The 14,447-nt window shown below is 48.8% G+C and overlaps 1 protein-coding gene across 6 annotated transcripts in view; it reads right to left on the bottom strand.

Moving 5' to 3' along the window:
• Positions 1–14,447, bottom strand: part of RAP1GAP2 (RAP1 GTPase activating protein 2) — a 298,254-nt gene that overhangs the window by 69,294 nt on the left and 214,513 nt on the right. For all 6 annotated transcript variants that reach the window (XR_006356225.1, XR_006356224.1, XM_043999908.1 and 3 more), the window contains one exon: positions 66–101. Coding sequence is in view for 4 of the 6 variants with exons in the window: in XM_043999908.1 (XP_043855843.1) it covers positions 66–101 (36 nt within the window). In the remaining 2 variants the exon portion in view is untranslated. The remainder of the gene's footprint in view (positions 1–65; positions 102–14,447) is intronic.

Raw genomic sequence — 14,447 nt, 5'->3', positions numbered from 1 at the left:
ACAAAGAAAATGATATTCTAATGGGGGTGAGGGAAGGGGGACAACCCCATGACTGGGTGACTTACTTGCATCTTCTCTAGCATCTCGAAGAATTCTGCAGACTGTAAGACAAAAGAGGGGAGGGGAGAAAAGGGAGAGAGACAGAGGTCAGTGAGACTGTCTAAGAAAATCTTTTCTCCTCCCACTAGGAGCAAAGAGCGGCAGAAGCTGGACAGAGACGGAATTAATTTGAAACATGAGAAAGGATAATTAGATTTTGTCTTTACTGGGCTTGAAGACCAAAATATTCTCCTTAAAAAAAATCCAACAACAAACATTTGAGGATATCGGCCAGTTCTAAGGCAGAGCTGGGGACGGGGAGGCTCCCAGGGGGCCAGAGATCTGGGCAGCAAGCTCATTCTGGGCCAACCAATGATCCCTTTGGGGGCAGATGGCTATAGCAAGGCTCCAGGCTGTCCCAGGCAGCCTTAAGCATTAGCCCAACCTGCTGGGAGAAAGCTTGTGTGAGGACAGCGAACATGGACAAAGGTTCAGGCCTACAACAGGGATGGAGGGTTGGGGGGTGATGTCATGCACTACTCAGGATCTCATCCAGATGGAAAACCCCCAGACCAGCTTCTTCCCTTCTTGAAGGGATGCCAGGGATTGTCCCTTGTGCTACCTGTGTAACATTCAGAAAAAGCGGGGCAAGGAAATAGGGGAGTAGGGAGCTCTGGAGACAATCAAGCTAGAGGCCTCTCCTACCCCCCGCCCCCAAGGTATTGATGTACTTCCTTCCTTAGAAGATGGACAAAGACATTGAGCTCTTCCTGCAAATCTTCATTCAATCAATTGACAAGCATTTATTAAGTACCTACTATATGCAAGGTGAAGAAGGTGCTTTAGCTCCAAGGATAGGCCAAGCCATTGATTAAACTCTTCTTGCAAACGCTCATTCAATTAATCAATAGTATGATATATTATAATAATGAGTATTAAGTAATTAAGTAATAATCAGTATTAAGCACCTACCTTGTACAAGGTGAAGAAAGTGCTTTGGCTCAAAGGATGGGCCAAGCCATTGGGCAAGCTCTTTTTGCAATCATAGGCTCAATCATTTAACTAATCAATAATATAATATATTATAATAATTAGTATTAAGTAATTAAGTAATAATGAGTATTAAGTACCTACTATGAGCTAGGTGCTGATTATACAAAGACAAAATCGGAAGCAACCACCTTCCAAGGCTATTGTGAGGATCGAGTGAGATAACACTGCAGAGGGGCAGCTAGGTGGCACAGTGGATAAAGCACCAGCCCTGGGTTCAGGAGGACCTGAGTTAAAATACAGCCCCAGACGCTTGACACTTACTAGCTGTGTGACCTTGGCCAAGTCACTTAACCCTCACTGCCCCACAAAAAAAAAAAATAAATAAAATAAAAAAATAAAAGAGATAACATTGCAGATCTTCAAGCCCCAGATAAATGCTAGCTAGCTATTCTATGTCCTCTGAGGTCCTTTCCCATTCCAGTTCTATGATGCTCTCTGGAACAGTGCCCATCCTTACCCTTGCTCCATGCACATGGGAGTGTGCCTTAGCAAGACCCCATCTAGGACCATCTAAGGTAGGTGCCCAAACTCCCAATAATGCACAGAATTGTAGGTTTGGAGCCAGAGGGGGCTCTTTGAGGTCGCTGAGTCAGCCCCTTCCCCAGCTTTACAGACAGGGACGTGGAGGCCATGGACACAACACTACCTAGAGTCCATCTTCAGCCCCGGGTCTTCCAGAGTCCAAGTGCAGTATTCTCTCCTTTATGGCTGTCTCTCAAAATCCACAAAGGCCGAGGCCTAGAAGCAGATGGCTGGGTCCCTGGTGCCAAAGTTAACAAGGCAGCCTCGGCTGGGCCTGTGGCCACCTCTCCGTGACTCAATTGGCTTTCCAAGCAGGCCGTTACTGTTTTCCCATAAGAACGAGACTCATTTTCCATTCAGAAGCACAATGAGTAAGCGGGCCGGCTTGGGGTGGGAGATTTTGCCACTGGGACCCAGACAAAATTCCGAGGCCTCAACTGGTAGAGGCCCCATGGGCGGCACCCAATGGGACGTCCGACAGAGGACCTCTGGAGGTCTCCTTGGTGTGAGGAGGGGGTGTCCCTTCCTCTCCCCCTCCCCCCAGGTGACAGGGAAAACCAGCACACCAGACTGGTTTTCCAAATGGGAACAGAACACGGCAACTCTCTTGTGGAGCTGTCTAACTTATTATTAGCAACAGCCGCTGCCGCCTGGGAGGGGACTCACTGCCAGTTTTCCTTGCTGCAACCACCACTTTAGCAACTTGACAAGTCAACCATGAAATAATTGCCCAGAACTCAAGCTTGACACACAAAATCATAGCCTGGGAATCAGCTTTTCTGCTTAACTCCCTCCCAGCCTTAAGGAATGAGGCCTGTCCTTAAAGGCAAAGACGGCTTCTGAAGGGAAAGTCTGCATCCTAGACTTGGGAGTGACCTCTGAGCTCCTCAGATCCTAGCCCCACCCAAGCAACCAAAACAATCTTGAGGGCCTCCTGTAGGAAGATGAAGGTTAAATAAGGCTCAGTCCCTGCCCCCATGGGGCTCATAGACAAGGAGAGGGAGATGACATTAGTAATTGGACTTGTGTTTGGCAAAGATCCTGGAGGGGTTTGCCATTTCCTTCTCCAGCTCATTTGACAGATGAGGAAACTGAGGCAAACAGGGTGAAGTGACTTGCCCAGGGTCACACAGCTAGTGTCTAAAGTTGGATTTGAACTCATGAAGAGGAATATTCCTGATTCCAAGACCAGTGCTCTAACCACTGTGCCACCCAGGTGCCCCTCCATTACATCAGGTGGCTGGAATGACCTGACAACCATCCAAGAAAACTTCAAGGAGGAGGTAGGATTTCAGGAGATGGTCAAATGACAGAATACCAATGACTCCCATACCTACAACACTATACACACATGACCTCAGTTACACCAACACGATTCCTGTGAGGCAGGTGCTGTCATTCTTTCCCATCGGATAGATGAGGAAACAGAGGCGCCCATGATGACATAGGCAAGGGTCAAAGGCAAAATCTGAACCTAGGTCTTCCTTAAGATAAATCGATTAACACCATAGTGCTTCTCAAGAAGGAGGATCACAAGGAGAACCAGGGAGAAAGATGCTCAAAGGCATGAGACGCTTCTGGGAGCAGGCTTGGCTGTCTTCCACTGACCTTCCTAATTGACGGGCACATTATTCTGTCTGGGCTCCCAACTATTGTGAGAATTCCCCATGGCCTACGCAGCCCATGGTATCAGAAAAAAAAGAAAAGAAGGCAGGATAACATCTGACTTGGGCTGCCCATACAGATGCTCTCACGTGCTAAAAAAGAGCACCAGCTGAGGCAATGGTGAGGGTAGCTACCAAGCCAGACTCCCTGCCACCAGGCACGCTCATGGGGAGATAGCTGGGCTGATTAGAGCTGGGAGATGATAAGGCCAAGGTCACTCTACATGTTCTACTTTCTGGAATGGTAGGAACCCTGGACTTTAAGTCAGAGACCTTAGGTCCAAATCTGGGCCCTCCTCTGGTTGGAGGCACCACAGTGGAAAGATGGCTACCTTCAGAGCCAGAAAACCCGGGTTCCAATCCCAGCTCTGCACTGACTACCTGGATGACCTTAGGCAAGTCATTTCTCCTTCAGTTTCCTCACCTGAAAAATCAGGGGGTTGGGCTTGATGGCCTCTGAGGTCTCTTCTGGCTCTAAACATATCACCCATTTACTACCTGGGTGACCCCTCTTGGTCTCAGCTTCTTCATTTATAAAACAAAGGAGTTGGACTGGGTGCCTTTAAGGGGCTTTCCAATTGCAAGTCTAGGATTCTACTTACTACCCGGGTGACCTTGTAAGAGTCATTTAACCTACTGGGGACTCCCTTTTCTTGTGTATAAAACGAGGGGCTTGTACTAGATCAACCAACAAGCATTTATTAAGCACCTACTATGTAGTAGGCACCGGAGATACAAAGACACAAAACAATAACTCCTGCCCTGAAGGAGGTTAGATTATAGCCAGAGTAACTGCAGCACAGTTAGAGAGGGCACTAGGCTGCTTTGTTGTTGTTTGTCCTTTGTTCTCAAAGAGGACCATGACATCAGGAGGTGATATCATGACTTGCAGTGAACTGAATTTAAGTGAGGGAGGGTTGTGCAAGGTCACCAACTTCAGTCTCTTCTTCAGAGCCATCTGGGTCCAATGACAAGATATACATCAAGATGACTGGAGATGGCTCTGGATGTTTAAGAAAATTGGGGTTAAGTGACTTGCCCAGAGTCACATAACCAGTAAGTGTCTGAGGTGAAATTTGAACTCAGGTCTTCCCAACTTCAAGGCCAGTGCTCTATCCACTGCACCACCTAGCTGCCCCCTTAGGCTGCTTTAGAGGCTGGGCGAGAAGAGCTGGGATTGGAGACCATGGCAGACCCTAGGTATGGAACCCCAGACAGAATACTTGGCTCGGTTTTCTCAACTGGAAGATGGGCATAAGAATATTTGCTCCACCTGCCTCCCAGATGGTTGTCAGAAAAGTGCTTTGCAAACCTTAAAGTACGGTAGGAACATGAATCATCATTAACATCACTGGATGAACATCAATTGCTCCATTAATCCTGATGAGCCATCTCCATACTTGGATGTGTAGAGTAAAAACACTAAAAGATTGTGAAGAATTCAGGGGAAGCCATTCTCGCTAATGGAAAAATGATTCCATGCGTGTGTCCTTGGGATGTGGGAGATCCTCCTGTGAGTCCTCTTCATGGACAGGACAGCCTGTGCTTCTTGCAGTGAAGCCAGATGGGGAAAAGGGGGGGCCCTGCTGCGGGGCTCACTTTCTAACTGTTGTCTCACTTGGTGGCTCCATCCAACCCAACAGGTTATTAAGCACTGTACTGGGTTTGTAGCCCCAGTCTTCACGGAGTTTACACTCTATTAGGAAGATAAGAGCTTAATAAGTGACATTCTGCATCTACAAATATTTATTAAGCATTTATTGTGCACCACGATCTGTGCTGAGCACTAAGGATATGAAGACAAACCAAAAATTGGTCCCTACCATCAAGGAGCTTACAGCTGGCTGAATCCATCCACCTGCTAGGCTTCATATTCATTATCCCCCCACCCCTTATTGCTAGTGCTTTCTCTCCCTAAATCACACTACATTTATTTTATTATCATGTGTACACTGTCTCCTTCAATGGAATAGGGCAAGGATTTTTTTTTTATCTTTAGTGCTTGGCACAATTCCTGAATGAATGAATGAAAGAATGAATGGGGGAAAAACATTTATTAAGTGCTTACTATGTGTAAAGGATTGAAATGAGCATGGAAAAGTAAGACTGTTGCTACTTAGAAGGAATTCATATTCTAGTGTGGGGAGACAACACATAGGGACAGCTTCAGCTGTAAGTCAGATGGAAAAGTCCTATGGTCCTTAGGCTGCATATTTTGCCTGGCATATAGTAGGTGCTTAATAAGTGCTTACTGCTCTTATCTTCTTTCCCCACTTTGGTGCATTCTAACACGGCTCCCACCACTGCCAGACATCTAAAACATTCCTGTTTTGCAGTCACTTGCCGGCTCAAGAGCCCACAATGGCTGGGAATTCCCCTTGGGACTGAGCCATTCGGTTTATAAATTAATCCCATCCATTAAAAAATCAAACTAAATGAAGCAGCTCCATATTCCTGACCAAATCAATCAATCAAATATTTACTGAGCACATCCTCTGTGCTCAGCAGAGGAGCCAGAGGTGGCGATAAACTCAACATGTGCAGAAGACAGCCAGGAAACCTGCCTGCCTAGATAGGAGGAGGCACCTGGCTGGGTGAAGTAGAAGGAAGATGGCCCTGGGTTCCTAGTCCCATCATTAACACTTCCTAGCTAGGGCACCAGAGGCAACAGTTTAACCTCTTAGGGTTTCCACGTGAGAAGAGTAAAGCTTATATTCTGTGCCTCACCTGAGCTGTGGTGAAACAGGCAATTTCTACAGAGCAAGATAAACACAAACTATTATTATTCCTTTTTTCTCATTCTTTAAATTAGATCCCTAAAGGGGCAACTAGGTGGCGCAGTGGATAGAACGCCGGCCCTGGATTCAGGAGGACCTGAGTTTAAATCCAGCCTCCACCACTTAACACTTACTAGCTGTGTGACCCTAGGCAAGTCACTTAACCCCAATTGCCTCACACACACACACACACACACACACACACACACACACACACACGATCCCTAATTCTGAGGCTGCCTCCTCCAGGAAGCCTCAGCTGATTGACTGCCAAGAGCAATAACTACCTTCCTCTTTAGGCTTGTCCTTTCTTTGACAAATTTCTTTCTTTTTTTTTTTTTTAGTGAGGCAATTGGGGTTAAGTGACTTGCCCAGGGTCACACAGCTAGTTAAGTGTTAAGTGTCTGAGGCCGGATTTGAACTCAGGTACTCCTGATTCCAGGGCCGGTGCTCTATCCACTGTGCCATCTAGCTGCCCCAACAAATTTCTTAATGAATGTACTTATCATAATAAGTAAATAAGTACTTACTAACCATAACCCTAATGTCTATCTGTTTGTCTGTCTCCTTCCCTCCCTCCCTCTCCCTCTCTCTCCCTCCCTATTCCTCTCTCCCTCCCCCTCTCCTCTGTCCTCCCTCCCTCTCTCTCTCTCTCTCCCTTTCTCTCCCCCTCCCCATCCCCCTCTCCCTCTCCCTCTCCCTCTCCTTCCTCTTCCTCCCCTGCCCTCTCTCTCTTGCTGTGCTCTCCCTAATAGGGCAGCTAGGTCATGTGCTGGATAAAGCACCGGCCTTGCAATCAGGAAGATTCATCTTCATGAGTTCAAATCCAGCCTCAGAAATTTACAAGCTGTGTGACCCTGGGCAAGTCACTTAACCCTGTTTGCCTCAATTTCCTCTTCTGTCAAATGAGCTGGAGAGGGAAATGTCAAACCAAGGAAACCCCAAATGAGGTCAGGAAGAATCGTACATGACTAATGTGACCTAACAACAATAGTTCTGCATTAGAATGGAAGCTCCCCAAGGGTAGGGTGAGTGTTTTGTTTTTCTTTGTATCTCCAGGACTTAGTACAGTGCCTAGCATAGTGTCTCAGTGAATAGAGTCAGGAAGACCTGAGTTTGAATCCTGGCTCAGATATTTGTTGGCTTGCAACCCTGGGCAAATCAGGGTTTGCCTTGGTTTCCTTATATATTAAATGGGGATAACAACAGAACATACCTCCCAGGGTTGTTGTGAGAATAAAATAATATTTTTTTGGGGGGGGCATGGTAATGAGGGTTAAATGACTTGCCCAGAGTCACACATCTAGTAAGTGTCAAGTGTCTGAGGCTGGATTTGAACTCAGGTCCTCCTGTATTCAGGACCAGTGCTTTTATCCACTGTACCACCTAGCTGCCCCATAAAATAATAATTATTTATTTATTTATTTATTTTTGGTGAGGCAATTGGGGTTAAGTGACTTGCCCAGGGTCACACAGCTAGTAAGTGTCTGAGGCTGGATTTGAACCCAGGTCCTCCTGTATCCAGGGCCAGTGTTCCACCGAGCCACCTAGGTGCCCCTAAAATAATCATTGTAAAGCATTTTGCAGACCTTAAAGTGCTATGTAAGTGCTGTTATTGTAATTATAATTATCGTTATTATGATTCACCTCCCAGCTTTGGGGAACAAAATGAAGATCTCAGTTTGGGTCAAGTCCATGAACAGAATCAAAGAACATTACAGCCAGAAAGCAGCTTAAAGACCTGTGCCCCTTATTTTAGAGAGAAAGAGGCTAAAGCAGGGACTCGGAGGAAGAAGGAGGAGGAGTTGACCTTCATGGGGGCACAGAGGACTGAAGTTAACAGAGCCGGGGTCGGAAGTCAGGTCCTCCCGCTGTATCATGACAGAGTACCAGGTGCTGAAGACCACTCAGTATGGGTGATCTGGTATCCCTGACCTCCCAAGAGCAGCAGGTTCTAGGCTCACACCCTCAGAAACTATCCACACCCGCTTCAGATCCATCGCCAGGATACTGTGGTGAATCACAAAGACGTCCTTGCTAGTCACTCACTCACCCACTCATTCAACAAACTTTCCATGAACACTTCCTCTGAACATATAAACACGACTATGAAATGTTCCCTGCCCTCTTGGACCTCACAGTCTAGCAGAGCAAGAAAGCATGGAGTGAGGTACGAGGAGAGGTCACAACTGGCTGGACTGCAATCATGGAGGCCTTCCTGGAGGTGATGGCATTTGATGGTGGGTAAGAGTCTGACAGGTAGAGATAGGAAAGGGAGGCATGGCAGCTTTGGGGAATGGTGTGAACAAAAGCCTCATGGGCAAAGGGAAAAATAGGCCCAAGGCCTGCCTTGGCCTACTGGTGATGACCATTAAAGGTCTTGGTATTCTCATCCATCTAAACAGCCATCTGTTCTGCCTGAGGGGAGAAGGGACATGGACAGTAATGTACAACTCAGCATTTATTGAGCACCTACGTATTTCAAGGAACCAGCCTGTCCATCCCCTGGGACGAATACAACATGGGTGCAGACAAGAAGTGAATAGGAAATAAAGTCAGGAAGGGGAAGCCCTAAAAAATGGGGGGACCAGGGAAGGCTTCACTTCAGAGCCTTGAAGGCCGATCCAGGTGGAGGAGTTTGCATTTCAACTGAAGTTACCCAAGGATTTGGTTTGGCAGCTGTGTGGAGAGGGGCCATCTCCTGAGACCCAGACTTGTATAGAGGGGACTCCCAGGAGGAAAACTCCCTCCAGCCTCCAAATGAGCAACTCCTCTGTAGCTTGAAGGCTGAGGGGCAGCTGCATTTGCCCAGAGATGGGACATGAACCTAGGTCTTTCTGCCTTTGAGGCCAACCTCTAATAAATGTTTATTGAGGGTCAGGTAGGTGATACAGTGGATAGAGGACCAACCCTGGAGTTGGGAGGACCTGAGTTCAAATCCAGCCTCAGACAATGACTAGCTGTGTGACCCTGGGCAATTTACTTAACCCTGATTGTCCCCCGCTCAATGTTTATTGATTGTACCTACTGTACCTTTCTGAGTCTCGTGACCCTAACAGTAGTTGGCAGTTGTAGCTCACTTGAAAGTCTGCAAAGCCCTGCATGCACATTATCTCACTGGAGTCTTGAAGGGGCCTGATGAGGGCGAGCTGCAATTGTTTTTAATCCCCATTTACAGATGAGGCCGCTGAAGTAGCATAACTTGCTCATGATTGCACAGCTGTAAGAGTCACAGGGAGGATTTGAATTCGGGTCTTCCTGACCCAGGCTCAATGCTCTAACCAGTACACCACACTGCCTTCCCAACTGCTCCAAGGCCCCAGGGCCCACTTGGCCCATGCAGCCTGCCCAGTCAGCAGAGTCTGTGGGCAGTTGGTCAGTCCCTAGTTTGGGACTGAGGCTACCTTTGAGTTCATCCGTCCCAGGGCCATCCTGAGGTGGGATGCCATGGAGGGAAGAGACTTCTGGAGAAGGACTCATCTGGGCACCCCTTCCAAAAGGGAGATGGGCTGTTGGCAAGATGGCACCTCGGGCCAGATGGAAATGCAACGAGAAAATCTGTCCTTCTCACTTCCCCCTGAAGAGCAAATACTGGCCCGTGAGTTGGCACAGCCTCAGGCTGTAACCATGTTCCTCAGAGGAGTTTAGGGTTAGAAACAGTGTGGTATCTGTGTGGCCCTGGAGTCAGAGGACCCGGGTTCAAATTCTGGCTCTGCCCCTTCCTTGCCACCTGCCCCATGGAATGTGACACTGCCTCTATTTAATGAGGGGGCTTGGTCCAAAGGACCTCTGAGCATGATCGGATAGCCAAGTCCAACCCCCCTCATTTGACAAGGGGAAAAAACTGAGGTGGAGAGAGACAAAGTGGCACCTAAGGTCACCTGAGGAGCTAACAACAGAACAGGGGGTCTGAACCTTGCCCAGGTCACACTGAAGACAAGGGCTAAAGAGGCATTTCAGAGGGAGCCCCAAGGGAGGGGCTGGGGGGGCACTTCCACACCCTGGCCTTACCACCTGTCCCCTCCTCCACCACTCCTCTCTAGATACCAGGCTTCTTCCCCCCTCTCCCCCTACACACACACACACACACACACACCCTTGGGATCCTCCCTCCCTCCTCCAGGACACACATGCCAACACAACACTGCGTGTAGGCAAACAGCTGCCAGGGGACCAGGAGCTGCTTGCCAAGTGCCAGCTCCAGGGGCCTGGGCTGGGCGCCTTCCTCCAGAGGGCTTGGTGGGCATCACAACTGTGACTGGGGGGGGGACTTACCAAAATGTTCCTTAGGAAATCCATCATCTTCCTCCCCCAGTCCCTCTGCCTCGGGCAGCTGGGGGAGCCCTCGCCTGTCCCGTCTGTCCCGTCCCAAGGATCGAAGCAGCCTGTGCTGGTGTCTTAAAGCAACTTCCTCAAGATCAAACAAGGAAATGCTGGGTTTGGGCATCTGCCCAGGACTGTCCTTCTACACTGACTCGCCCTGACCTTTGACCCCACCCCTGGGCTGGGAGCTGGTGGCAGGGCTGCCAGATGCCAGAGGGGGGGGCAGGGAGGGAGGGGCTGCCTGCCCGCAGCAGGTTATTCAGGAAACACATCGTAGGAATTGAGGAAAAAAAGGAAAAGCAAATGAATAAGGTAGTGGGATATTTTTTTCTTCTCCAATCACCCTTTCCCTTCCATTCATTCCTTGGAAGCACAAAGAATACCTCTGGCTTGACATCCAGGTTGAAGGGCTGTGCTGGGCAGGAACTCATAAGTGATTGACTAGAAGAAGGCAGCCGTGAGGAATGGGATGGAGTTCGGAGGCTGGGCTTTCACCGACCACCTTAAGATCTTGGATAAGTCTCATGTAGAAAGGAGATTTGGCCATATAATTACAATGACCAAGCCGGACCCTGAAGAAGAGACTTGAGAATGGACTTCCTTTCTTTCTTTGCAGAAATGGGGGGGGGGGCTAGGGGTGTGGAATACTGCATATACCATTAGGCTTGGTTGATGGGATGGTTAACTTTGCTGAACTGACTTTTTCCCCTCTCTTTTTTGTTCTTTGCTGAAAGGGATGGCTCTCTAGGTGAAGGACGTAGGAAGGGACATATTGGGAGGCGATGGTGATATAAAACCAAGATATCAATCAATAAAAGGTTATTTGTGTTTGTTTTGCTTTTTTAAGCAAAGGAGTTGGATTAAATTAGCACTAAGGTCCCTTCCAGCCCTCCTACTTTGGAACATCTGAGCTCTTGATGAAAAGGGTGCTTTGGGTGGGACCCTGGAGTCTCTTGCTAAGGGACAAGGCCGATCCCGGACAAGGCATCTCATTTCCCTGTACCTCAGTTTCCCTCATTTTTGAAATGGGCAGTGTTCATCTGGCCCCATCCACTTGGAGAAGGAAAGTGAGACAGCAGAAGGGAGAGCACTTTGGATGGGAGCAGGAGGAGTCATCGGGAAGACGAGGGATGATCTGCACAGGCCAAGTGATTTCGGAAACTCTGGAGACCCACGTGGCCTTGGCGGACAAAAGCACAATTTAAAAATAAATGACCTGGGAATATAGCTGGGGCCGGAAAGCCCCAGAGTGTGGGTCTGGATGGACGCAGTGATGCTGGTGACAGGAATAAAGATGTGAATAAGGAGAAGCCGACCCTCAGGGACCCCAACTTAGCGCCCCCCCCACCCCCGACTTTCCAGACTTTTGTTTATAAATGAGGCCTTTGGATTCCAGGCTGCTGGGGACCTCTTAGAGGCTGCTAGCCCAACCACCTTATTGGACAGATGAAGAGACTGAAGCATGATTAGAGATCTGGAAAGGACCCCAGAGTCCATCTGGTCAACTCTGGGAAGTAAAGTGACTTGCCCCAAGTCACACAGCATCTAGCTGTCAAAGGTAGGATTCGAACCTGGGTCTTCCTGACCCTGAGTCCAACCCTCTCTCCATAGAATTGACTCTACTCTGTCTTGACCCATCTTCAGTGGGGAAGACAAGATTTCTGAGGGTTTCTCTGAATTAGAAGTGAGGAAAAAAGTGGAAAGACTTTCACATAAAGACCCCCAACACCCCTTCCCTCCATCAACTCAGTCCTTCCTGCTCCACTCAGCTTTGGCTGTCTCACCCTACCTGTCCTAAGCTCTTTGGCAAATGAAGAAGGCCATCCCCCTAATCAGGCCCACCCCATCTGCACCCCGTCATATTCCACAGGGTGTCCCCAAAGCCCTAATGCTGTTTTAAGCTGCGAAACAGAAAACGATACTAAGAGACCCTGGGATACCCTGTATAAGCTCATATTTAAGACGTGCTTTAAGTACTTGCAAACCTTAAAGTGACATTTACATTTTAGTAATTATTGTTAGTAATAGTAATAGTGTGAGGGGAAGCTAGGTAGCGCAGTGGATAGAGCACCGGCCCTGGAGTCAGGAGTACCTGAGTTCAAATCTGACCTCAGACACTTAACACTTACTAGCTGTGTGACCCTGGGCAAGTCACTTAACCCCAATTGCCTCACTAAAAAAAAAAAAAAATAGTAATAGTGTGGCCACTCACAGCGACCTTGCCAAGTCTAGCTTCCATTTTAAAGATGAGAAAACTGAGTGTCAGAGAAGTGAGGTCATAGGAGTAGTGAGTCAATCCATACGCACTTATTAAGTACCTACTATGTGCTGTGATCCAGGCACACTGACTTAGAGCTGGAAGGACCCTCAGAGACAAACCCTTTAGTTTTACAGATGAGGTAGTAAAATGATTTGCCCAGGGTCACACAGGTAGTAAGCAGGAGGGGCAGGACTTGAACTGAGATCCCCTGAATTCAGCGGCAGTGCCTTTCCTACGGTGCCGCAGCAGTGGGGTAGGTTAGGAGCTGAGATTCAAAGGCTTATCTCCTTTGGGCTGACACCCTTACAGTGCCATCACTATATCTCTATCTCTGTTCTCCCCTCCCCCTCATCCTCCCTTGCCATCCCCAGCCACCCCCCCCCCCCAGATATGCAGTGCATTTCTTCTCTCCACAATCCCCTCCCCAATCAGCTTCCTCTCACTGGATTTATTTAAGCTCTGGAAGCTCTTGGTGATGCCACAGCTGAGAACACAGACCAGGACATCTCTTTAGGAGCCTGGGTGGTGATGGTAGAGGAGAGAGGCTAGGCAAGGTGCCACTTCTCCCTTACTGGGTAAAGCCTGCCAGATGCACTTGGGTGCTCCCTACAGATGGCCGGGCTGACTGCTGTGTGACCTCGGATCAGTCATTTCCCCTGATCTGTGCCTTGTCTTCCCCTTTGTAAAATGAGGAGATTGGACCAGTCCATTTCCTAAGGCCCCTCTCTGCCCTAACTCTCTAGGATTCTAGGCTAAAGGCCAGCAGAGCTGGGCCTTATGGGCCACCCCTCACTGTAAGTGATGCTCACCGACTCCACTGTCTGTCCCCTTTTAAAATGAACATCGGGATGCCCACTCTCACATGGGACCCAAGGCTCCTCTGTCATTGACAGCGACTTTCCAGAGATCCCCCACAGGAGCATGCTGGGCCTGGGGCCTGGAGCTCACCCGGTGTAACACAAACAGCCTCTTACCACCTCCCTAGTCCTGAGGTCTCCCCTTTAGTCCAGTCCTTTTTAGTCGTGTCCGACTCTTTGTGACCCCATGTGGGGTTTTCTTGGCAAAGGTACTGGAGGGGTTTTCCACTTCCTTCTCCGGTTCATTTGACAGATGAGGAAGCCGACGCCAACTGGGTTAAGTGACTTGCCCAGGGTCACACAGCTAGGAAGTATCTGAGGCCAGATTTGAACTCAGATCTTCCTGACTCTAGGTCTAGTACTCTATCCACTGGGTCACCTGGCTGTCCCTAAGATGCATGAATGTCAGAACGGAAACACAGAGCGCTAGAAAAGATGAAACAAACATCCCACGCGGTCCCAAAGTCATTCCACAGTGGGGCCGCAGAAAGAATACTCAGTGACCTGGCTTCCAATTGCCCAGGTTACCTGGGGAACCTTGAGCAAGGCACTCTCGGGCTCTGTCCCCCATCTGTAAACCAAGAGAGTTGGGCTAGCTGACCCCAGGGCCCTTCCAGCTCTCAATCTGGGCTCCCATCCACCATGATGGTAACTCTGTTTTCTTATAGGGGCTAAACTGCCCCATGGCCGATTCTGGATCAGAATGTTAGAGAGCCAAAGGGGGCGGGGGGAAGCAAGGGGTAAAGAGACAAGCTGAGGTGACTGTCAGGAAAGATGCGGGTAGTGAGGAAAGGGCCAGGTAGCTCCCCCATCAATGAAACCAGCCTCGGAGCCTTCAGCACAATGACGTTCTTCACTCTCAGAAGCCCTGCTATTAAGAATGACTGGGGAGGGGGCAGCTGGTTGGCACAGTGGATAGAGCACTGGCCCTGGATTCAGGAGGATCTGAGTT

The sequence above is a fragment of the Dromiciops gliroides genome, chromosome 4 (assembly GCF_019393635.1).
Source record: "Dromiciops gliroides isolate mDroGli1 chromosome 4, mDroGli1.pri, whole genome shotgun sequence".
Classification (NCBI taxonomy): Eukaryota; Metazoa; Chordata; class Mammalia; order Microbiotheria; family Microbiotheriidae; genus Dromiciops; species Dromiciops gliroides.
Note: the sequence above shows the minus strand (reverse complement) of the source record. Positions and strands in the feature narration are given on the sequence as shown.